Source organism: Prinia subflava, chromosome 5 (assembly GCF_021018805.1).
Source record: "Prinia subflava isolate CZ2003 ecotype Zambia chromosome 5, Cam_Psub_1.2, whole genome shotgun sequence".
Classification (NCBI taxonomy): domain Eukaryota; kingdom Metazoa; phylum Chordata; class Aves; order Passeriformes; family Cisticolidae; genus Prinia; species Prinia subflava.
Genome location: NC_086251.1, coordinates 8931557 through 8955670, shown reverse-complemented (window position 1 = coordinate 8955670; position 24114 = coordinate 8931557). Strand labels below are relative to the sequence as shown.

The following is a 24114-nucleotide window of genomic DNA, read 5'->3' as shown; positions in this document are numbered from 1 at the left end:
ACTTTTATTCACTCAACAAAAGCTGGCTCAGGAGCCTGTTTCTGAGAGCTTGCCACTGAATAATGACTTGTTAAACTACCCAGAAAAGGGAAAAGAGAAAAGATGCTATCTAAAAACACTGATGTATGACAACACAGAGCAACACAGAAGAGACAGATACTCTGTAATGACTTTGCCATCAGTTTTAACAAGATTCATCTTTTACAGGGATGTTTAATAATGATATGACTGTCTCAGAAAGGGAGGAAATGAACTCCCATGGATGGTAACTTCCTCTCAAATATTCACTAATTACTTAGTTATTAGGAAACAATCACATATTTTGTTTGAAGGAAATACATTTGAATTAGTAAAGTTTCAGAAACACATAAAAGCCAAATGTCATCTAACACTTTCATATATGTAGTTATTAGATGTAGTCCATCATAACCACAGAGGCCTTACACAGCCAGAGTCACTGGAGCTAGAAGCTGGAAACTGAATCACATATTTTGGTCCATCCTGAGCAGCTGGTAAGGAGTATTGCCTTGCAGACATATTTCAGAAGAAGAGAGGAGCAATTTTAAATGACTGTCAGAAAGAAATCTCATGCTAGAGTTCAATGGCTTCAGTGAAGTCAGGACACTTAGATAAGGCATTTCTTGACAAAGTGGGGAAATCAAGGATGGGTTACGAACACCAGTGAAGTTGTGAATGAACACTATGAACAGGCAGCAGTTGTGCTTCCCTTTGAGGAATGCCCCACAATACTCACTTGTATGCCTCTAAAGACTCCGTGGGTGTGTATTCTGTACTGGGCCCCACAGCTGTACAACATGGGAGTGCTGTGGTTCTCATTTTCATATCCCGTTGTATGTCTATAAGTAAAGAGGGAAATAATGAAAAAATTAAATATTTTTCAGTACTCAGCTCCATGTGAGAGGTTTTTTTTCCTCAGCCAGTGGTAACATTTGCAGAGTTCACTTTTACAGCCATGATTTCCAAGTTCAAGCAAAATTCACTAAAGGAAACCTGCTCTGCCTTCATTCACATGGATCTGCTCGCACTGGCACAATGCACTGACTCCATACATACATCTATTAGTATCCATTAAGGTATCCAGGGGAAAAAGAAAAAAAAAACAGAAATTGTCATGATTTGAACTCTGATGTATTTCTACAAAGATTTTAGGTAAGAGGAAAAAATTCACATAGCAGCACAATGGTGTCATGTGCACATGTTCACGTTATTTATCAGTCAAACGTGGGGCTGGCTATTGCTAATATCTTTTGGAATGAGCAAAATGCCTCAAGTTTCACATTAAGTGCAGTGGATTTTTGTCAGCACCTCATGACTCAGATATTACCTGATACTACCAAGCAAGTGATGACATTTATAAGAATAGCAGTCATGTACTCATAAACAGAGATTACAAATCAGTGTCTAAACTATTTATCCCACATATCAGCTTGCAAGATGCACTACAAATTAACCCTTTATAAAAATAATTTTTTTTTTAAAGTCTATCCCTACTAGGCATAAATGTTTACATTAATTTTATGAATTTGTAAATTTTGGTGTGTTTTGGGGTTGTCACAGCCATATGTTTTGTCTAATTATATTCTTCAAAATCCTATGTTTTTCTATCCTGTATGTTGGAACATTGCTGTGTCTCCTGTTTGCAGCCTTCCTAATGTCAAAATCACATAAATACATTTCAGGTTTAATTTTTGAATGAGTATGTTACATTATGACTTGTAGAAGTATACATTGGCAATGGTAAGTGTACATGTTTTGCACAACACCAGAAATTAGAAAGCCCAGAACAAAACCCCAGGACACACAGCTAGGGACAGAGATGGATATGTAGGATGTTATCCCAGTCTTTGCCAAATGCTTGCAATAGCAATTTGAAGAGGTCCCTGAGGTCCAGACTCTCATTTCACTGGTCCTTCCTTTCCCTTCACTCAAAGTTCACGTGCAGAGTAGAATTACAAGGAAGTTTTAAACCTCTTAAGTGATTTGCAGAGCAGGCAGTGGAGCTGGAATGCAGGACATGTCTAAAGGGGAGCAGTGTCTGAGAGCAGCTCTCCCTGCAGAGGGTGGGCTGCTCTCCTCACCATTCACCCCCGTAGTGACTGGCAGGCTGCTGCCTGGCAGAGGTGTTCTCTGAGGTCAGCTCTTCCACTACTCTGCAGAGCCAACTTCAAATCCTGGCTCCACCTGCCTGCTCAAATCAAAGCAAACATCTTTTGGGAAGGTATGCTCTGCTTATTTCAATTTTAATTCAGTTTTCAGGTGATCATAATGAAATAAGTTATGGAGGGGTGGCAAGAAAGGATCTCTGTTCTGCAGTAATATCTGTAATAACAGATAAAGAAGATACCATTAGCTGATTTTAATGGATTAAACTATGCTGTAGATATGCACCATATAAATAGGGTTTTCTCTCTGCCCAGAGCCCACAAGCAGTCTTTTGCAGCCTAATTCAAGTAACAAATTACTATTTGCTATCACCATTTGATCAGCACAGATTCCTCACCATCATCAAATTTTCCTCTCTGCTCAAGGGCAGTAAGTCTTTACATGTAAAAAAAAAAAAGAAAAAGCTGGGGAGAGGGGTGTTGAAATCCCCAGCCCACGGTGACACCCATGTTGATCACAAATTACACAGAGCATTTTGAAACAGGAATGGAATGAGAACCACCATTGATAAGGAGGCAGTTCTGCAGCAGAAGCTGTTGCTGACCTGTAGCACAGCAGTAAATCAAGGGTCAATGTGAACTTCAGCACTGGTCACCCTGAGTGTAACCTCCCCTTCACGCCTGTCCTAACAACCTTAAACACTACAATAAACAACAGACACAAAGGCAGATAAGAATTCCCAGGACAGAAACTTTAGAAGGAGAAGCAGGAGTACGTAGTAAAATCTTATACCATAAAACACAGCCCCACTTTTCCTCCAAATTCTCATGGTTTTCATCTTTCAGTGATAACCTTTTTTGCAAAGACCAGTAAGTTCTGGTCTTTGTAATAATTCCTCCTAGGAACAAGAGGCAGAACAAAGACCCTGTCTGTGCCCTAAGGAATGGCTCTATGAATGAGAGGTATCTTCCAGATGATCTCCATCTCACTTTTTATTGCACAGTTGGGAAGCCATCCTCAACAGCCAGCCTTTTCCTCCCCTTATTTCTAGTTATACTTCACTAAAACTGCACATACAACTCTAAAGCCATGAAGATTAAAACTTGTTTTCTGAGCCCCTTGACCCATGATATACTAAGTCTTTAGCCAGCTCCCTAGGAGAGATGCTTTAATAACCAGGAGTCTTATTTCCCATTTTACATTGGGCACATTTCCATCAGCATTGGCTGGTACTCAGCATGGCCATATGGCTGCTGACAGCAAAATGGATCATGAGAGATTTCTTGGTTAAAACACTATTTATACTTTATGGAGCACTGTGGAATAATCTGACCTTTGGGGAGATAGAAATTAACAGGTGGATACTCTTTCCAGTCAGTGGGAAACTGGAACACTGAAGGAGGAGTTGTCACAAACTGCCCCTACTCTGTTGCTCTCTTGAAGCTCAGCCTTCACCCTGCATCCATGGTAACCTTGTGGGGAAATAGAGTTCTTTCTCTTCCAGCCTCTTTACTCCATGCTTTACCATGATTTATGCCACAAAGTACATCACAGCTGGCACAGTTGGCTTGTTTCATATGGCTGCAGTTTATACACCATAATAAAGGCAGGGATAGAAGAACAGATACAAATCTAAATCCATTATTAAACTCAAACACCTGCTTTATTGTATGCAAGAGATGATGAGCAGATACAATGCCACATATACGAGGAATACAAGTAACTGGTGAATTTATACCTGCAGTACATTAACTAAATGGAAATTTCCAGAGGGTAGGATGGTCTTTAACTTTCATCTTTTCTAGTCAGGCACTCTGTGTTTAAGTAAGCAAAGAGACAATGCCTTATAATCTCAGCTGAATTAACCAAAGAAGAACAAAAGTCAGAAAGAATCCCCAGTAAGGCCCAGTATCACACTTAGGAGAGACACTAGACTGATCCCTCCACAGGTCTTAAAAGGGCTCAAACTAAGCAAGACCAGATGCAGCCAAACTGCCCTGCCAGGATCCAATACAATTTTTTGTTTGAGCAAGGACTGAAGGATTTGGCCTCATATCCAGCTCTGCCATTATTTGTAAGTATATAACTCCCTTTTAACTTCAATCAGAACTGCTCAAAGACAGAAATGGACTATGAATATTTAGAGTTTGGGTTAGCTGGTGAAAAAAGGACTCAGTGTATTTTGTCCTCTTGGTCTAGGCAGTCAGACCTGGAAACACAGCCATAAAATGTAATTCTAGATAACTGGGAAACAAAGGCTGATACTTACAAAGGAAGAGCTCTGTGCTGTGGAGTATTTAGAAGCACTTGCATTTACCATTAGCCCAGCAAATCCTTAACACTCGCAGAGTAGCTCTTTTAAAATGATTAATCTCAGAGTTGTACAGATTGTACAGAGATTAATAAAAATGAAGGGTTTACAGATGAGAATGTGTGATGAAAAACAGAACAGCTTTAGAGAGTTGTATCAATCTAAGTGGTTATAAAAAAAAAACCTCATAAAAGATGACATTCTAATCTGAATATTTAAAAAATAATCAAGCTGCAATTTCTCTCTCACACCATTTTTACTTTGTAAAACTGAAATTGCCTGTCTAATGTATAAAGCAGCTACAACTTAATCTGAAGAATTAAGCTTTTATTATTATTTCATAAACCGAAAAAGGGAAGCTTTAGGGCACACTGAGGAGAGCTAGAAAATTTCAGATGAAATGTGAATACACATTGATTCATGAGATTCAGACTTGGAAGAATTAAAAAAAGCCAGAAAGCAAGATTACATAAAACAGGCACCACATTAAGCTTCAATTTAATTGTGTTTCACTGCAGGAACAGGAATTTTAGGGTTTAGAAACAGAGCCAAAAATGAGGCAAAGTGAGGGTGTGGGCTAGTCCCATTGATAACAGAACATAAAGGAAGAGAAGTAGAGTTAATTCCCTCTGCTAAAATATTTACCATCCTAGCACCCTGGGAAAAACATGTATGGAGACAGAAAAAGATCCTGATTAGTTATATAGAAGATTTTGTTTCTGCCTGGTTTTTGTCTAATACTATTATGAAGGATGGAGTATGAAGCTACTTTTTTTTTTTTTTTTTTTTGCCCTTTCCAAAGCAAAGGAATATTAAAAAATGTGATTTCACAGATTTGAGCCCTTCTGCCATCCTCAATGGAGAATCAGCTGGCTAATGAAAGGAAGGCTCTAAATTTTCAGGGGACCCTTGTGTTTCTAACTTCAACAGTTTTTCTTTGGTTTGGGATTTTTTCCCATCGACCTGAGTGGAATCAGGATTTCACCAAACCCTTCCTTTCAGAAAGAGGCTGTCAGCTGTTGGTGGGAAAGGATAAATTCCATATTAGAGACTGGAGGTTATTGTCCATTTCCAGCTCATCTTGACTGAGGAACTAAACTCAAGTCTTTCACCTCCAAATTTTACTAATAGTACCATCAAAGCTAAACAGAAAACCTTTAAAAAACACTCCTAAACAAGAAAGGTTTTCACTGCCTTGTTTGAGATGTGGTTTTAATACTGTTCTACAGAGATCATACCTAATATTCCTTACAGTGAGCCTGAGAAAACAGCAATAAATGCCAATTTCCATGGAACATGCTGAGTGTTTAATATCCAAGCAAAACCAAAAGGGGAAAACCAAAATGTTGTCTGGTTCTATGCCTGATTTCAGATGACTGTTAGAAATATGGATCAAAGCATTTGACTCGAGCAGCTGAAGAGACAATTAAATTGAGTCTTGCTGTTGGGAATTCAGCTACACTTCTTGTCTACCATGCTGTATCACTTCCTGCTTGGTATCAGCTATTTCCCTGTCACTTTTGCACTTAACTCGTCAAAATATAAAGGAGGGGTTTATAGCCCTGAGATCTTCCTCTAGAACTGCTGTGGAAGGAAGCAGTGTTTTTCATACTGGACAAATGAAAAAGCAACACAAAAATACAAAGGACAGAAACCAATGGCAAAAGTGTCCAGTAATATGGGACATTAATTTTGAGATGTCTGGACCCACTAACTTTCCTGCAACAGAATAAATCTGGTCCCAGCAGCTCCAAACAAAATACCACAAACCAGGAACAAATCATCAGCAAGCAGTCTGAGGAGATAAAATCCAGTCCCACAGTGAGGTTCACTGCCTTGACAATGAAGCTTTCCTCTCAGATGCTAGAAGCTGCCAGTTTGTGAGACAGCTCACAGACAAGCCAGCCTTCTCTCTGGTCCCCCCAAAGTTCAGAAGGTGACAGGGGGATGCCTGGACAAACAAGCAACACAATTAACACACACAAGCTCACATAGCACTCCTCTCACTTGAGTTGTAAGAACAACTTGAGCTCAATCAGAGCCCAATCAATTTTGAATTCAGAACCCAAGTGAAAATCTAAAATGCAGATTCAAGTCTCTTGAACTGTATGGTAGCAGTAGCGGGTTGTCTTCTTCTCAAGGGACAGCTCTTGGCAGAGGGAAGGTCATCTTGGGCCATAAGACAAGCTTTTGGTTTGCCAGCGAGTAGAAATCTCTAGAACTCATGGCTGCAGCCTTTTCTATCTGCTTCCCTGCTAACACCACTCTCCACCTCCCCTGCCAGTCCATCACGGTGCTGTACTCTGCTGAAGACAACATCTCAGCTCACTTCAGGTGTCTCTCTTCACCATTTAGCAGTGGCTGGCCAGGATCTCTGTTCCATATCTTTTACTGCCCACCTCTGCCTTTCTCTCAGGCCATGCCTTCCACAGATTCCTCATGCTTACACCTACTGAAAGTGCTCAGAACAAACTGCATTGATACACATAAACCTCTTGCTGTCAGTTCCAATATCCAACATTAAAATATCCATGAAGGAGAAAGCATTCACGAAAAACAGACTTCCATAGCCCTAAAGCTTAAAGCTCAGGCTGATGCAGGCTCTGAGTAGATAAAATCATTCAAGGGTTTAGAAGCCAGTTCATGAGCTTGCAACTTGCAACTCAACGGGAATGATTTTCACCATGACTGGAAAGGACACAGCTTTGGCCACCTGACAGTATTCTTTGTCCAATTTCAGACTTTTAATCTGGGTTCAGGAGACTCTGGAGCTGATCACTCAAACATTGGTGAGATTATAAGGAGCTAGAACCAGGATGCTCTTCTAGACAATTCAGCACAGAAACTGCCTACTAACTCTACCTAAATTGCACTACAAAAGCTTCATTTCAGTGTGTTAAACTTATGCTGAACACGAACACAGAAAAACAAGCTACTGACCTGGTCTGCTGTCAAGTATAAACCCATAAGTTTTATATAACTGTAGAGTTCTCTAACTATTTGCAGAACTTACTGCCAACGTTTTCTTCCTTCTCATAATGTACAAAAGTCTCACTGAAGCCAGGAAGAAGTGCTGGGGAGAACTGCAGGCAAGGAGCTAAACAGGCCTGTCATCATTGGACAGAATCTAGAAGCTCCATATTTCAACAGGAAGATTGACTCCAAAATTCTTAAATTACAACTACGAGATTGAGAAAAGCATCTGAAACACTAAACGCCTGGGAATCACTTATGAACAGTTCATATATTTTAAAGATGTAAATCTTGGGAAGAATACCTTATGTTCATGGCAACAGAGATTGGAGGTACTGTGTATTGTAACTCTCAGCCAGAAAAGACAGATAACTATTTTGGCTCATATTACCAGTGATGAGGCTATGTCTAGCACTGATTTTCCACAGATTCTACAATCTTGGCCTATACCAAAACTTCCAGCTTTGTTTTACCATAGATCATTCATCTTGATTCTTTCCCCCTTTTCATGCATCCTAGGTCACATACTTTACACTGCTAACAATCTGACTCCTGGACAAGTAAGAAGCCATTTATTTTGTTCAGTACTCCTTTAATATTTCTATTGTGACTTTTTTTTTTACTGACTTCCCCAAAGAATAACCTCTTCCTTGCTTTAATAACTTGGACCTCAGTCAAGGTTGATGTGTTTCTCCATTTTGCAGGATATTTTCTTCAGAAGAGACAAAACAGTGTCTAATATTGCAATGACTGATCTTTAAAGGGTACAGTTTCAAGAGGAAATAAGAAAACTTATGGAAGAAAAGTAGGAAATAGCCTTTAAAAAGAGGGGATCAGCAGCAAAGACAGTGAAATGTACACAACTGAAGGATTCTGGGGTCTCCTCTAACCAGAAGAAAGCTCCTTGAGGGATTTCCTCGGGCTCAATTCCCTTGTTCACTTCAATACACAGTTTACTACACTACTCCCTCTAACCTTCAAACACCATTGGTTTATGAGCTACAAGGAGACCCAGAGTATTTTTTTCCTTTATTGCAGTACAGCAGCGTACACAAAGCCCATCTTGAACAAGATTTTCACGTCTATGGACAGCTACATGAAAGCACAGATCTGTGCAAGCTTTTTTCAGCCTCTCCTGCTGCTCCCTTGAGACTGCACATGCTTGGACACTGAGAACATCCCAAAGTTGGCAATACCTGCCCTCGGTGGGGGAGTTTTCAGAGCCAATTATCTCCTGGGAGCAGTGAATTATCTACTCTGAGCACAGCAGGCAATCTGGGGCTTTCCCCTGGCTGAGATCAAAAGGTGGCCCCGGCGCTCACGGCAGCCACCGCGGACGGACCGAGGTGACGAAGCGGCAGCGCCGCAGCCCGCGGGTGCCGCTCCGGCCCCGGGTGCCCTGGGGGATGCCCAGCCCTAGCAGCAGCGGCGGAGGCAGCGGGCACGGTGGGTGCGGAGAGGGAGGCACCGGAGCGCTGCCCGGCCCGCAGCGGCCGCCACCCCGGCGGGGCCCCGCGGCGCCTCGGAGCCTTCCTGCCCGCCCGGCCGCAGGAAGCCCGCGGGGGAGGCGGGCCGGAGCCTCTTCCCGGCAGGTGGGAGGGCGACAATGGCCGCAGGAAGGAAGCCGGGAGGCGGCCGGGCCGGGACACAGGACGCAGGGCCTGGCGAAGGCAGAGGAAGGGAAGAGGGATGGTAGGAAGGGGCGACGGCTCAAGGAGGAGAGAGCGAAGTGGCCACGGCTGCCCCTCCGGGAGGGGCCCAGGCACCGGGAGTGGGCACAGCCCAGCCCTGCCCTGCCCTGCCCTGCCCTGCCCTGCCCGTGCCACCGGAGCCCCTGACACAGCCAGCGCTGGGCTCCGTGGCACGGCCAGCCGGCACCTCGACCCTCTGCTCGGGCTGCGGCAAGGACACCAAACCACGGCAAGCTACCGCCAGGTGATGAGCCGCTCCCAGAACAGGACAGTAATTTTTTTCGTGCAAGTGAGCGGATTCAAATTATAAAATCCAAGATAAAGTTAGCTCCGTTATGCAGCTTCACTAGGACAACAGGTTAGAAGAGAACAAAGCTCCTTACCCTTTCAGTGTGGATCCCAAGTTCATTTGATTCCATGTCATGCATTCAAGCTGTGAGGTCATCTGGTATAAATTGTCACTGTGGTGAAAAGATGTAGAATTAGAACTAAAATTGCAGCTATCAAATAAAAACCAAAAATATCAGAATAGAAACAATTTCTTTTGTTTTAAATATAAAATAGTAGAAAGTGAATTTATTTTATTGATGCATTATGAATTTAAAAAAAAAAAGGAAATAAAAGAAAAAGAAATCTGTGGCTTGAAAAGACACTTTGAATCTGCAAGCCTGATGATTGATAAAGAGCTGGAAATACAAACAAAAAACTTTTTCCTTCCCGAAAAATGGTATCCGATATTGACACATTGAAATGAATGAAACGAATATAAGCACCCCGGCGGGGTAACGCAAATGATTGTTTGCTTCAAAAAATCAAATCTGTTAACTATTTTAACCAGGAGTGTGAGAGACCACGTGGGTAATGGAGTGAAACAGCTATCGTGACTCGTGATGGATGTTGCTACATAGAGGGGCTTGACAAGCAGGAGAAAAATGGAGTGGCTGAGCGATAAACGGAGCTCTCCGCTGGAGCAGGCCCTCTCCCCGCCGGTGCCCGGCGAGGGCTGCAGCCGCCGCTTCCCCGGCTCCGCTCCCCGCTCGGAGCGGCAAACGCGGGCAGCGCGGCCGCGGGGCGGGGCGGCGGGAGGCGGGCACTGAGCCCCGCGGAGCCCCGGGAGCGCTCTCCTGGCAGCACCGGTCCCCACGGGGCCGGGAAGGTGCCGCGGCCCGGGCAGGCTCCCCCGCCCCGGGCTCTCCCCGCAGCGCAGCTCCCGCCGGCCCGGAGGGCGCGGGGAGAGCCCCCGGCCCCTCAGGCGGGTGGAGTGATTGATGCGGGGAACTGCCGCCCACAACAAACGCAACTCTCCCTGCTGATTAATTACACCTAAATTCGCTGGATTTGCGCTGTGAATTTATATCATTTTGTTATTAGGAGACGGTATTCTTTTTTTTTTTTTTTTTTTTTTTTTTTTTTTTTTTTTTTTTTTTTTTAAACTTTGTGGCAGGTAGAAGCGACCTAAAAAAAGCCAGAATCCAGTGGGAAGCTTTTGCATATAAAAACAAATTAAGTGACTTCAATCTCGAAGTATGCGTAATATCATTTGTCAGTATCACTGGACACTATTATTCATTAGTGTGTCTGAAGTACTATTATGCTACTACAATGTCCTGCATATCAGCTCAAGAATTGTTAAACTCTCCTGCAGTTTCCCCATTTGCAATAGCAGTCCGTGCTGGTCTGTGCCAACTACGTTTTGCAATTCCACGAATTCTTCCTGTAATGCTGCTGTAATTAATTCCTCCAGGACCCTGATTTTTATTAGAAGTGCCCGCCCGATGCATTTACAGCAGGAGATTTCCCTTTAACTTTCTTTCGCTTGACAGTTCATTTATAAGAGCCTCCCCCACAATATCCACTTTTTTCCCTCCTTTGCTTTTTCATAAAGCAATACACTTATTCATCTTGTCACAGCTCGCAGCCACTGTATTCCATGCGGCCCGTGGGTGACAGTGTCCAAGACGAGGCGCCCCGGGAGCAGCGCGGTGCCCGCGCCCCGGCGCCGCCGCCGCTCTCCGGGTGCCCGACCGGCCCAATGCGCTCCGGCCGCGCCCCGCTCCCGGCTCTGCAGCGCCGGCCGAGGCTCCCCGCCGGAGCCCGAGCTGGCTTCAGCCTCCGAAGGGAGCCCCGGGCGGCTTTCGGGCAGGCTGGGCGCCGTGGGAAGCCCTGGGAGAGGGATGGGAGCTGAACTCCGCTATTTGCGCTAAACCCTGCTCTGCCCCGTTTGGTGTCTCCTGAGCGGGGCGCCCCAGGAGAGACCCTCAGCCCTCGCCCCCCCTTGTCCTGCTACTGCTGGGGGTGGGAGCAGGGACCGAGTGTGGGGGAGCAGGTGCCCGGCCCCGGGCCCCACAGCACCCGGAGCCGCCGTCCTGCGCCGGGGCCGGGCCGCGCCGCGTTTCGGACCGGGCACGCCCCGGGTGTGGCACACCCGGGCACCGGGATGCCCGCGGAGCAGCACCGCATCCCCTCCCACGGGCTGCAGGTGGGTCCTGTGCCATCTCTGCGGCCGGCAGCGGCCAAGGGGAGAAATTTCTGTGCTGAGCCACGGAGCTGCGAGGTTCTGATCTCGAAAAAGCCGGGACTGCCGGAGCTTTGGCTGAATCAGCCCGGGGCGGGCGGCAGGTGGGCACCGCCGTGCTTCGCGCCCCTTGAGCCCGGAGATAAGAGCTGCCCCGCCTGCCCCAGCGGGCAGTGGCTCGGATTAAACATCTCACATCTGATATGTGACAGAGAACAGGACGTCCCTAACGCCATTTACGCCTTGCCATGGTTTATTATTGACAGTACCATGAGATGATCTCATGGAACCAACAGCTCCTCTCAAAATCTCGGCTTTGGATGGGGTTTGCATGAGGAGGAGGAAAGCAAGGTCTCCAGGGATATGCCTGGCTGATTCCAATCTGAATCCTTGGCCCTTCGAGCGGCCACAAAGAAGACACTAAAAATAACTTATTTTCATTACAAAGATGCTTTTAAAGAGAAACGAGAGGAAGGGGGGGAAACATTTCTACAACAGGGATTAATGTAAGTTGGAGTGGAATAAAAGGAAGTCAACGCTGAGCAAAAAGGGAACTTAAAAGGAAACCAGTAGTAGATCATATAGAGTTTGTTTTGGCCTGCACTGCAGTATTACCGAGTTCTTGACCTCTGCACAGAAAGAGCTATAATCTGAACCGAGACTCCTCCACTTTTAAAGTCTTTGCAAGTGTGACTCACAGTAAATTTTCAACATCGAGCATGTTTACTACACTAAACAGCGCGAGGTAGAAAAGTTCACATCACCATTTTTAATGGACCCACAAACGCTCGCCTGCGATCTGCGCGGGTTTGTCGCCCGTGTCCAGCTACCAGCCACAGGCAGGGGGAAGCGCAGAGGGCCGGGCCATAAACAGAGAGCAAGTAGTGGCCGGGGCGAGAGATTTCAGAGATAGTTTTGCTTCCAGCCTAAGAATTACGATCTTTCAACCATTTCTTTCTTCCCGACTTAGTCGCGGTACTGGAAAGAAGGCGAAGCTCTTGTGCCCCGAGTGCCTCCGCACTGCAGACGGGCCGGACCCTCCTGCCCACGCCCACTCGCGACCCGGCCCGACGTCGGGCTGGGGCCGCGCTCCGCGGAGAGTGGGGGAGCCGGAAGGGTCCCTCGCACCCAGCTGGAGAGATGGCGGTGAGGGGGAAGCGAGAGCATCAGGTGGAGGTGACTCCCTCTGCATCCTGTCCCTCTGCCCTCTCCCTCCACCTCCGCCCGCCGAAGCATCACCCCTCCCTCGGGTCCTGTTGGACGCGGCGGATCCGGGACGGGGGTGACGGAGGAACGACTGTCCCTGAGAGGCGCTGCGAGGCGCAGCCTCGGCTAGGGTGAGTGAGCGAGGGACCACAAACCAGCGCTGCTCGGCGTCCCGGGACACGCAGAGAGGAGGCGATGCAGGGAACCCCCGGCCGCCGCGTCCCGCCGGGGACAGGGCAACAACACCTCCCGTTCCCGGGCTCGTCTCCTCAGCCACATGCCGCCCTCTCCACTGCTAAAGGCGAACGGGAGCGCCCGCCGTCCGCAGCCAGTGCGAGGAAGGACAGAGCCCCCGCTCCGGGGCTGAGCGCCATCCCCGGGGCGCTCTCTGAGCCCTCCGCGCAGCAAGTTGACCTGAACTACGAAACGCGGAAGAAACCTTCGAGGACGAGGTGCCGAATAAATACGGTATTGGTGGGAGAAAAAAAAAATAAATTAAAAAAAAAAAATCACGATTTTGCCAAATCAAGATAAATATGGATAAGGACTGTGCGGAAGTTTTCAGGGCACCGGCCATGTGGCAAATGAGTCCAGCCCGTTTCTGTACCATAACGACTCATGCACTTTCCTGAACACACTTTCCAGGCGGATTTGAACGTGTTCGGTAGGGGACAAGGAGAGGCCGCATCGAGCTCAGCAACCTGTGCGGGCCCTGCTGCGGGAGCAGCCTTTGTACAGCTGGGACTGCCCTCGGCGTGGAACAAGCTCTGCCTCGCTTACACCCCCACACATCAGGATTGGCTCCTGTGAGCCTTAAAGGCTTAAATCCTTATCTTACTGGAGTGAGCCGTAAACCTCCCGGGGAGCAGGGCAGGATCAAGGCTGAGACCGGGAGGAACTCGGCCCCCGTGGCACAGCGCTGCCCACTCGCGCCGGGTGCGGGTCCCCAGGCGCTGGGCGGGAGGTGGCCGCGTTAGGGAAGCGAGCTCTGCGCTCACCCCTGCCTCAGAGGAGGCCCATGGAAGACACAGCTCTCGACACTATCAGCCTTCTCCTATCGCAATCACACCTCCAGGTGCTGCCGCTTCCAGGAGCGGGGCGAGGGCGAGCCCCGGGGCCATGGGGAAGGCGGTGGCTGCCCGCGGCCGCTCGGAGCTGCCCTCTCCAAGCCTCCTGCAAATCATATTTATAGATTTCCCTGCGCGGCGAGCAATCTCGGTCACTTCAGCGCAGGAGTTCGCCCCGCCAATTATTCTGCACGCTAATCTCTCTGGATAGGCTTCTTTCCTTCCTTCATTACCTCATTCCCTCCTTCCCTTGACGTCAACTCACTTTCATTAGCGAAGTGGCTTCTGGAAGTGACAGAATTTTGTTGTGTCACGTCCAGTGTCGATTAATCTGAGATGATAGAACCGGCCTACAAGAGGAGCCGCTCGCGGCTTCCTTCGCAAGGCACATTGTTTTGTGTGCGAGAGTTACTTAGCAACTCCAAGATACGGGACTGGCTCCAAGTTCACAAAAAGTTGAGGAATAAATTTTGGGGAACTTCTTTTACTCACTAAACACGTTGTAAAACTCCAAAGCCCAGCCCCCATGCCAGACCGAAAAAAAAAAAACAAAAACCGGGAAGCCGCGCTTGCCATGGGCCCGTCTATTGGCAAAGACATTTCTTTGCTTGCAGCAAAGCTCCAGACGCACCTTTCTCCCAGCAAGCAAATCCGATAGGTTTATTGCCCCGATTTCAATAAATAACCTCCCTGCAGGCCAGTTCCCATCACTCCTAGGAGCCATCGGAACGGCTCTTGGCCTGCAAGACGAAGCCCTTGGACGGAGCTGGAGTTTAATCGCCTGTACCATGCTCTGCCCATGGCTGCTGCTCACTAGCCAGCACTCCCACACCTTCCTGGCCTCGGGGAAGAGCTCCGGGGCTGCGGGATCCCCTAGAGTCAGGACCGGAGAGGACGCGTGGGGCCCTGCAGCTCAGCCGGGCTGCCCCAGGCGCTTCCCCTCTCTGCGGTTAAGGGCGAACCACAAATCCACAGCCCTGGCTGGCTAGGGGACAGCCCCAAGGAGTGCGGGCAGCCCGGCCCCGTTTCCCAGAGGCGGCCGGCACCTGCTGCCGGAGCGCGGCTCTCCCGACCCGTGCCCGGCCCCGGCGGGATGCTCTGCCGGTGCCGGGCTCGGGAGGGCGAGCCGGCCCGGGAAACCTCCGAGACACAGCGGGGCCCGCGACGGAAGGAGCGGCATCTATTTTTCGTTTTGTGGGGGTTTGGGGATGTCGTTTTGTTCGGGTTTTTTATTTTTGGAGGGGGGGTTGGTTTCTTTTTGTTGGCGTTTGCTTGTGTGTTTGTTGGGGGGGGTTGGGGTGGTTTTGTCTTGGTATGGTTTGGCTTTTACGTGTGAATCTTCCTTTTTTGGGGTATGGTTTTGGTTGGTTGTGTTTTGTGGGGGTTCTTTTGTTTGGGTTCTTTTGTTTTGGTTTGGTTTTGGTTTATGGGGTTTTGGTTGTTTTGTATTTTGAGAAGAGAAAGAATAAATCTGTTTCCTTGCATAAAGGAGAAGCAGTTTGAACGGCATGCGGGGGAGAGAGCGCGTCCCAGCAACAACCGCTCATCAGAGCGCAGGCAAAGCTCCGTGCCGGCCGGGGTACCTGTTGTAGGGCGTCCGGAGGAGCAGCGCCTGGCTGCCCGTGCAGCTGTCGGTCGGCGTGTGACAGCCGTACACCGGGGGAGGCACCGAGTACTGCTGGTCCCCTGCGGAGAGAGCAGCACAGAGTTAACCCTCGGGGCGAGCGGCCACCCCTCCGCTTGCCCTGCGCTGAACAGGGGTTCCCAGGGTCCCGTCCTCCAGCACCGGGCAGCTCCAGCTCTGTGCCGGGCCTGCGGGGGCTTGGGGCGGGTCCCTGCGGGGTGCCAGCCGCCCGACAGAGCCCTGCGGTGCGGAGCCCCGCGGAGGCAGAAATTACCTAGGGAGGGCTGCTGGCTGATGGGGTCCTCGTGTTTGAAGGAGTGGTTGGTGAACTGAGCTGCGGGGTGGGACGGCGTGTGGCCGTAGCTGGGGGTCCCGTCAAAGGCCACGGTGCTGTAACCTGGCGGAGAGAGCACAGCGGGGTTAGCAGGAGCCTCCTCCGAGCCGTGGCGAGCGACAGGGGCCCACGGCCACGCACCGCCCGCACCGCGGGCTCCGAATGCTTCGCGTCTGTGGCACGGCGCCGATCCCCCAGGGGCGGCTGCCCACGCTGGGGACAAGGACAGGGCCAGGCTCCCCGAGCCCCTCCGTCCCCTCTGCCACCGCCCCCTCGGCACTCGCACATCTCTCTCTGAGAGGAGAGCCGCGCCGAGCCAGCGCCGAGGCGCGGAAAGTCGGAAGTGTCGTTCGTGTTTAAAGAGAACGGATCGGCTTCGGTAATAAAAAGGATGTTTTCGTTAATTGTTGCTCATATTAAAAGAGGAAGATTCCCATCTGCTCAGTGTGCTCATCTGGCGCTTCCAATTTAGAAGTTACCCTTTAATCTTGCGCTTTTTTTATTTTGTTAAGAGCGGCTTTCTGAAGAGTCTGCAATAAAGAGGCGGAATGTTACGTGCAAAAATAAAACTCCTCCTTTCAGCGAAAATTGCTCTCCAAAATAATAAACAGCCTATTTTGTTTCCTACACCGAGCAGATTCAGATGGAAAGAGACCACCTCTGCTGACCCCGGGCCGGCACAGAATCGTAAATCAGGTGCTTGGACACCAACTTTCATTAATGACTTGGAGCTGGCTAAACAACTCCAGCTAAAAAAGTAATTACAAAGTAATATTATCTCAGTGGCTTCTCGGCTCATCAGCATTTACCCCGAGAACCAAGCTCCTCCGAGAGTCACTCTTAAAAAAAACCCTAAAACCAAGAAAAACAAACAAAAAAAACCCTCAATCAAAACAAAAACCCAACAAAACAAAACAAAAAGTCCGACGCGAGCAGGGTAAAGAAACCGAAGGGACTACGAGCGCTGTCTCCCTCACACTAATCTCCCTGAACCCGCTTATTCCAGCACGGACATCCCTCACGGACCCGTCCGGATGGAGTGTGTGGCTGGAGAGGGATTTTGCCAGCCGAGAGGGAGCACTCGGAGTTGTTTTCGGACGCCTGTCTCAGCTCCCTTTCGATGCCAGCTCGGCCCTGGGCCGGTCTCTGCTTCACCAACGATCCGTAACCACGGCGGATTTCAGAGAGAATAAAATGGAGAGGCAGCAAAGGGATTCGAATGTTGCTTCTCTGTTTTATTCTCTCTGCTGACAGGATGGGTCCAGAGACAGTAGAGGGCTTCACTGACCTACGCGGCTGAGCGGGAGAAACGGAGGGAGCCACAGGAGGAATGAAAATATTCCAGAAGACTTTAAAACCTCCGCCTTCGAGGTGATTTTAAGTCGGCCCTGAGACTGCGGGGCTGGGAGAGGAGTGGGACTGCCTTGTTCCCGGCCAAATGTCCCCCACGTCCCCCTGACCCTACGAGCAGAGCTCCTTTCGCGGTGACGCGGGCAGCGTTGACAGGCCGGTACCTCACGGGCTCCCATCCCACAGCTGTTTCTCGCTCCTTATCTCCTCCCTCAGCCCTCAGGGTAGAGGCTCACCCTTCAACTCCCTTTCCCCGTTTCCCTCTGTCTCTTTTTTAACTTTCAGAAAACACTGACACTTTCTACGTTACTTTTGGCCAGCCACAGAGTTTCGGTGACCTTCAAAACTCAGCTCGGAGCACGACGAGGTTTTGGCCGCATTTTCCGGTGTTGCCTGACCCAAAGCTTCAGGAATGTGATAAGAAAGTTGAGTTCTGAACCGAGCTGCCGATAGTGAGGTCTCTTTAATTAGGGCGTTATCAGAACTAGGCCTGATTAAACTGTGCTGAAAATAATTGAAAGTTGTACATCTGCTGGAGAACGGGGCCCGCTGGAGGCATCCAGTTGTTGGAGGAGCCCAGCTGGATGAAAGAGGCAGGCAAAAGAGAAGAGGAAAATTGGGCAGAGGTTTCAAAGCCTTAGTTTCCTACCCCCCACCCCATTCTAGATTTGGCAGAAATGTCATCGCAGAGCCAAGGTAGCGTCTTTCCCACGGTCGGAGGAACCGTCTAAAAAAAAACAAAAACGAGTTCAACCTTGAGGAGAGCCAAAGCAGGAACATTTTATCCATCCACAAAAAAAAAAAAAAAAAAAAAAAAAAAAAAAAAAAAAAAAAAAAAAGCAGCAAACACCCTTCCCTTTGCCGAATTTCTCCGTACCGAAGGAGGAAGGAGCCCTCTCTCTGCGTGTCTCCGAAAGCAGTTGTGGCTAAGCCCCAGGGCTGCTCGTGTGGACGGCAGCCCCAAGCTAAAGGGACCCCCCCCACCCGCCCCGCGGCGAGGCAGCCCGGCCTAGTGGAGCAGGGGAGGGAGCCGGGACACGGCCCCTGCTCCCCGCCACGGCGCCGTCCCCGGGCTCCTGCCGGGCCTGGACGCTCGGGCTGTGCGGAGGGGTCCGTGCCGGCTCTCGGCCCGCACAGGTGCCGCGGGTGCCGCAGGCCGAGCAGGGCCCGCGGGGCGCCGGGCCCCAGGAGAGCCCAGTGTGGGCTCCGTGTCTTGGGGCTTTAAATGCTCCGTTTCTCCTCGGGGTGGGTAAACCCGACGTCAGGATAGTGCGGGGTCGCAGCTATTTTGTCCCTCGCTAACTCCAATTTATCTCCCTCGCCCTTCTCTCCACTTTCTCGTTGCTATTTCCACCCAGCGATTATAAATCCCCTCCGATGTCTGAAATCCTTTCAGATGTCTTTCAAAAGTCCCCGTCAGAATCTCGGCGGGCTCTGGGCCGCTCCTCTCCCGTCCCGCAGCTGGAGCTGGGACCCCGCGGGGCACGGAGCGGCCCCGGGGCCTCGGCGCGGCCGAGCCTCTCCCCAGCTCCAGGGATGTAGCCCATTTTCCCAGCCGGGATCGGCAGCACGGCCCAGGAGCCCCGCTCTGCTGTTTCCCACGTTGGAGCCAGGGCGAGCCCTCGGGGCAGGGTGCAGGCGTCGAAGGCAGCAGCGCGGTGGCACCGGGACCGCGACCCGGCACTGCCCGGGGGAGGCCCGTGCGCTGCCGCGCTGCCGAACAACCCCTGCCCCTCGGGCAAACATGGCCCGGGCATCGGGCCACCCGTCGGCGGCCTGCCCCTCGCCCTGCAGCCCGAATCGCCCGGGGCCCTCCGGGACGGTCGGTCCCAGCCCCTCTGTGGCGGGTCCGCGATTACACCCGCGGGGCACAGCAATCCCGAGCTGCGGGCTGGGTGCGGGGAACCCCACGCTAAAAGCAGAGACACCGAGGCCGCTCATCCCACTCCAGCAGGATGCACACTCTGCCGATCCCCCGAGCCGCGGCGCCTCGGCTGCCCGACTCCCTTCGGTCAAATTCCCCCCGGCGCCGCGCCCGGGGCCGGGCAGTGCGGGGCAAACCAGGGCACACCGCCACTCCGGGGCCAGCTGAAGGAGGGGGAACGAGACCCGAAAAGTCTCATACAAGTTCTCTGCACACTTTTCCTGTCTCCCTTTTCCTTTCTTCCTCGCGTTCGCACCCGCAAATGTTTATACTGCAGGCACTCGGAGCAAAAGGATTAGATGCTGACCCCGGTGCCACCCGCGGATGACCCACTGCCCTGCCGTTCAACCCGCGGGAGCTCTCAGGGCGGTGCGAACACGGGGACCGCAGGGAGCTACAGAGCAGCCGGCCCCGGCCGCAGAGATGCGGACAAGAAAGGAGGAGTCGCCCCTGCTTGTGCATTCCAGCCCTGGGATATTCAGCCCTCCCGAGGTGAATTCGACAAGGGGCTTGAAAACACTGGCGTGCGGACAGCGCTTTTCGGATTCAGGAGGAAGTTTGGGGGTTCACCCCCGCCACCACCCCATTACCCCCGAGATATGCAGAGGGAGTTGTCTCGGGCCACGGGCCCCAGCTCCGTTCCAGGACTTGTGCTGTCTCCGGCCCGAACAAACCTTTGTGAAGGCGAGAGGCTGCTCCAACCCGGGGAGGGGGCCGGGGGGCTCCAGCCCGCCTGGCAGAGCCGCTCGCTGCATCCGCTGCCCCATAGGAGGGGTGGGGGGCGAGCAACTCGTGGCTCCTAAAGCTCCCGGGAGCGACGTGGCTGCCGCAAGGGAGGGAAGGGAGGCACGGGAGGGCTGGCTCGCCTAACCCGGCTCGGCTGCCGCGGAGAAAGACTGGGCTCGGTGTTTACATCAGGCGCGGCCCTGCGGGGCTGAGCGGGCGCCTCCGGGGGCCGCCCCCCGAGCCCGGGCTCCCGGCAGCGCGGCCCTTACCCTGGTTGCGGATGGCTTGCTGGCTCTCCAAGCAGTTGGGCAGGTAGGGCCCGTTGGGGAACATCCGAGCCTGGCCCGAGGGCGGCTGGCTGGGCGGAGGGGCGCCGAAGGGCCCGTAGCGGCAAGCCCCGGCCGTGCCCGTGAACTGGCCGGAGAAGTGGACGGTGAAGGCGCTCAGATACTGCTCCTCGTGCGGGTCCGATCCGTTCCAGCTCGGCTCCTGCTTGATGAAGGAGTGCGGCCCCAGCGAGCCGTAGGAGGCCCCCGGGGGAAAGTCCAGGACGGGCGCCCACTGCGCAGCGCTGCTCACCGGCATGGTGCAGTTGCTGTTGCCCGGCAGGGAGGGCACGGAGGGCAGCAGCGCGTTGAGGTCTCGGACGTCGGAGCCCATCTGCTCGCAGACCTTCTGCCTGCCGCCGGGCAGCCAGTCTCCCCCCGGGCCGCACTTGTTCCAGGACACCTGGCCCCTGCCCGCCAAGCCGGAGGCCGGCTCCGGCTGCAGGCACCAGGCCGGCGAGCTCAGCCCTTTGGGAGAAGTTTGCTCCGGGACGCAGCTCCCCGGGTCCAGCCCTGCGGGAGCCGGCAGCAGCGACAGGGAAAGGTTGTTCTCCAGGATCGCCTCCGGGCTTTCACCACCTCGCAGCGCAGGGCAGGGTGCGGTGCGCGTGTGTCTGTGTGTCCGCGCGTGTGCGTGTGTCTGTCTGTACGAATGTCCGCCTGTCCGAGCTAGGGGGGCACAGCCTCCGCGCACGCCTCACCTCGGATGCCTGCTCACCCTCAACTTTGCAAAGCTCAAATAGAGGCGCTCGCAGGGGAGGAGGAGTCAGCCACGCCGATCCTCCATTCACACAACCTCCGCCGAGGGGCTGCCCACGGCCCGCTCTGCTGAACCCAGCCGGACCAGACGCGCGGGGGGGAGGGGAGACACAGGAGAGCCGGGGATGGAGGGGGAGATGTGGCTGTGGGAGAATATATCTCCCCTACACACCACTCCCACCCTTCTTGTGGTGCAAGCGCCACTAAATCTCACCCTAACGTTCCTCCGCTTTAGGAGAGACTTGCAGCACTGTTAGAGGGATCCAGGTGGCCAGTAAGTACGTGCTGGCTGACTTCCCCCGCCAGCTCCGTGCATGTCCGTGGGGATTCCCGAGGGCGCCGAGGTCTCAGGCCCTGGGGACCACGCGGGGAAGCCTCCGCCCTTGCAGGAACCAGGGGAAGTGACACGACCCGGGGCGGGCGGACCCCGTTCCTGAGAGGGGAAAGTGTCTTTCCAGGTGGCTCTCCCGCTACGGGAGGAACCGGCGTCTCCATGAGCTCCTGCGGCGTGCGAGCTGCCTGCCCCGCAGCCCGGGCGCTCCCTGTCCCTAGAGGCGCAGGCCGCGCACGTCGCCCAGGGCTGGCCGGGCCGGGGTACCGAGGGCTCCGCCGGCGAGGGGAGGGATGGGCGCTCTTTGCAAGGGGCCCGGGGCCGGAGTGTGCCGGACCCCATCCCTGTCCCTCCGACCTGCCTGTGTGTGAGGGGAGGGAAGCAGCTGGGCGGGCGGGGGAGGACAGCAGCGCTGTGAGTAACCTGCTTTTGGGAGATTCACCTGGCACTGCTCCCAGGAAGGCCCGGAGCCTCTTTCCTCCCCAGCCTCCTGGACAGCGGGTCCTCAGCGTCCATCCCGGGGGCGGCGGCCGGAGGGCCCCCGAGGGGACCTTACACATTATCCCCGGGCCGTCCTTCCTCCCAGGAGACACGGCAGGGGTGGGGTCGGCCCCGGCAGCGGGAGCTGCCTTGATTCTGGCGGGCCAGGAGCCCACCTAGACCGACTGCCCAGCCAGGAAGCGCCGGGGCTGGTGGCAGAGCCCCGCGGGACTCGGCGGTACCTGCCGCGGGAAGGACGCGCTCTCTCCGAAGGCAAGGAGGGGAATCCTGCCTCCCTCCTGCAGAACTACGAATGAATAATCACCCGGGGGCGGGGGATGCTGCTTCTACAAGCAGGAGTGGGGCAGCTGCCGGCTCACGGTACCCGCGGAGTCCGCGGGGTCGCACCTGTCCCTTGCCCATTGTCACCGGCCGCTATTAGAACCGCGGCACCGCAAACGCCGCCGGGGCCACCGCCCGCAGACGCCGCCGCGGCGCTCAGCCCGCACCCTCACGGTCCTCGGCAGCGACAGCAGCGACAGAGCCGCCAAGGTTCACCTGCCGCACGACACTCCGAGCCCCCCGTCTCCCGGTGTACACCTCGGGATCTCCTTTCCCTCGCGGCACCAAAGGTTACCGTAAACATCGCCAACCTTGAAGCGATGTTTTAAGATTCAAAGGGTAACTGGTACAACAAAAGAAATTTAAATAAGTCGTTATTGGAGTAGCCAAGCATAATTTCATTTTGTCTTAAAACTAATTAGTCGGAACGATCGGGTTTTGTTATTAACGAAATTATTTTTTCACAAATGATTTCAGATAATTCCCTTTTAAAATCTCTCTTTTAGCGCATACATCTATTTATTACAAAAATCCACGTGTAACTTAAGTGAGAAAGATTTGTTCGTTATTTTTGCTGATATTAAATATCCTCTAAGTTTACAGAACGTGCCACTTCAGAGTCCACGGCAAACTGAAGCACCCTCGGACGGCGCTTGTGCAGGCAGCCCGTGCCCGTGCAGGGGGATCCCGCTGACCTTGCTGACACCGCGGGCTCCGGCTCCCGCTCTTCCTCCCGCTCCCGCCGCACCGGGGCTCCCGCACTCCGCGGTCACCCCCTGCCCGGGACTGCGGGGAGCTGCGGGATGGGGAGGGGGCTGCTGCTGGCTTTGCTCGTTTCTGTGACGGACCGACACACGAGGTTGGTTGAACTCGGTACCTTAAAAGTCTTTCACAACATAAACGATTTTGTGGTCGGTTCTATGATCGCCGGCTCTGCGATGGACACGGTACATACAGGAATGGAAGTCCTTGGCCAGCCTAAGCGGGGTATTTAATTTCCCATTAAAACCGGAGCTCTCTAGGAGAAAACAGAAAATGCGTTTCCCATAGTGGGCTGTTTTTCGAGCTAGCATGGGGGTTTCCGCTTTTCTTGAAATAACCTAGCTTGATAAATCATCTTTAAAGGGGGAAAATGTTTTCTTGATCGCTTAGCACTGCATTATTCCACCTGGGAGGAAGAACTGCCAAAGCCTTTCCAAACCTTCCCCTCTCGCACTTTCCACCAGTGAAACAAGATGACCCTTTGGCCATTAGCTCGTCCTTCCTCCCCGCGGCTGCGGCGGGGCTGGGGTTCCCCGGAGCTGCACCGTGCACCGGCACCTGCGTCCCCCGGGCCGCCTCAGCCGCGCGGGGCTCTGAGCGCATCCGGCGGCGGCCCGGGACAAATCCTCAGCGGCGGAGCCTGAGGACGGGGAGGAAAGCCCAGACCCTTCTGCCTCGGGATGGGCTGAAGACTTTTGAGAAACGGCCAGCGCAGCTTTCCTCAGCTGTTCCCGCCTAGCCAGCCCCAGGGAGAGACAAATCTCCCGCCCCGCTGCGCTCATCTAGCACAGGCCGGGAGCGCTGGCAGCAGCTCCCCTCGGGGGCGCACGGCACGCCGAGAGGAGCTGCTCCCTCTTTGAAGGAGGCATTAGCCCGCCTCTTCCCCAGAGATCCTGACCCCGATTCCAGTCACATTCTGGAGTAAATGTGGTCTGGCACGCCGGGCGCCCGCGTCCGGGCTTGGGTGCCCAGTTGAAAGCAATGGCCGAGGGGATGGCCGTTCAGGAACAGCATCTCCCATATCGGGGTCCAGACCCAGGCGGTCCGGAACATTTTGCCCCGTCCCCTCCAAACACGGCCGGATCCAAAACTCTGACAGGCTTCGTTCATTGCCTTCTGTTCCATAGCTATGGTAATTCCTGATAACGCTCGGTCTTCGATTGTGCTAGAAGGCATGCTCTGCCAGGTTAAACAATAGCTGGAGGGGGATTATTCTAGTGACAGTCTCACTCGATCCCGAGAAAAAAGAGCTCAGGAACCTGCTTCAAC

The 24114-nt window shown here is 52.6% G+C and overlaps 1 protein-coding gene and 1 long non-coding RNA gene across 7 annotated transcripts in view; one reads left to right on the top strand and one right to left on the bottom strand.

The window, feature by feature from the left end:
* The window catches only part of WT1 (WT1 transcription factor), an 82710-nt gene that overhangs the window by 13710 nt on the left and 44886 nt on the right, over positions 1-24114 (bottom strand). For 2 of the 6 annotated variants that reach the window (XM_063397951.1, XM_063397952.1), the window contains exons 1-5: positions 20115-20652; positions 15786-15908; positions 15471-15573; positions 9483-9560; positions 755-857 (exon numbers count right to left, since the gene is read on the bottom strand). In XM_063397951.1, coding sequence (XP_063254021.1) covers positions 755-857; positions 9483-9560; positions 15471-15573; positions 15786-15908; positions 20115-20505 — 798 coding nt within the window. In that variant the 5' untranslated portion in view covers positions 20506-20652. Of the gene's footprint in view, positions 1-754; positions 858-9482; positions 9561-15470; positions 15574-15785; positions 15909-20114; positions 20847-21703; positions 21826-24114 lie in introns of those variants that run through there. The other 4 variants (XM_063397955.1, XM_063397953.1, XM_063397954.1 and 1 more) reach the window with 4 other exon arrangements.
* LOC134550969 (uncharacterized) lies at positions 20859-22818 on the top strand. The gene is made up of 3 exons (XR_010080492.1): positions 20859-21204; positions 21724-22422; positions 22680-22818. It is a non-coding gene; the product is annotated as an uncharacterized LOC134550969 (long non-coding RNA).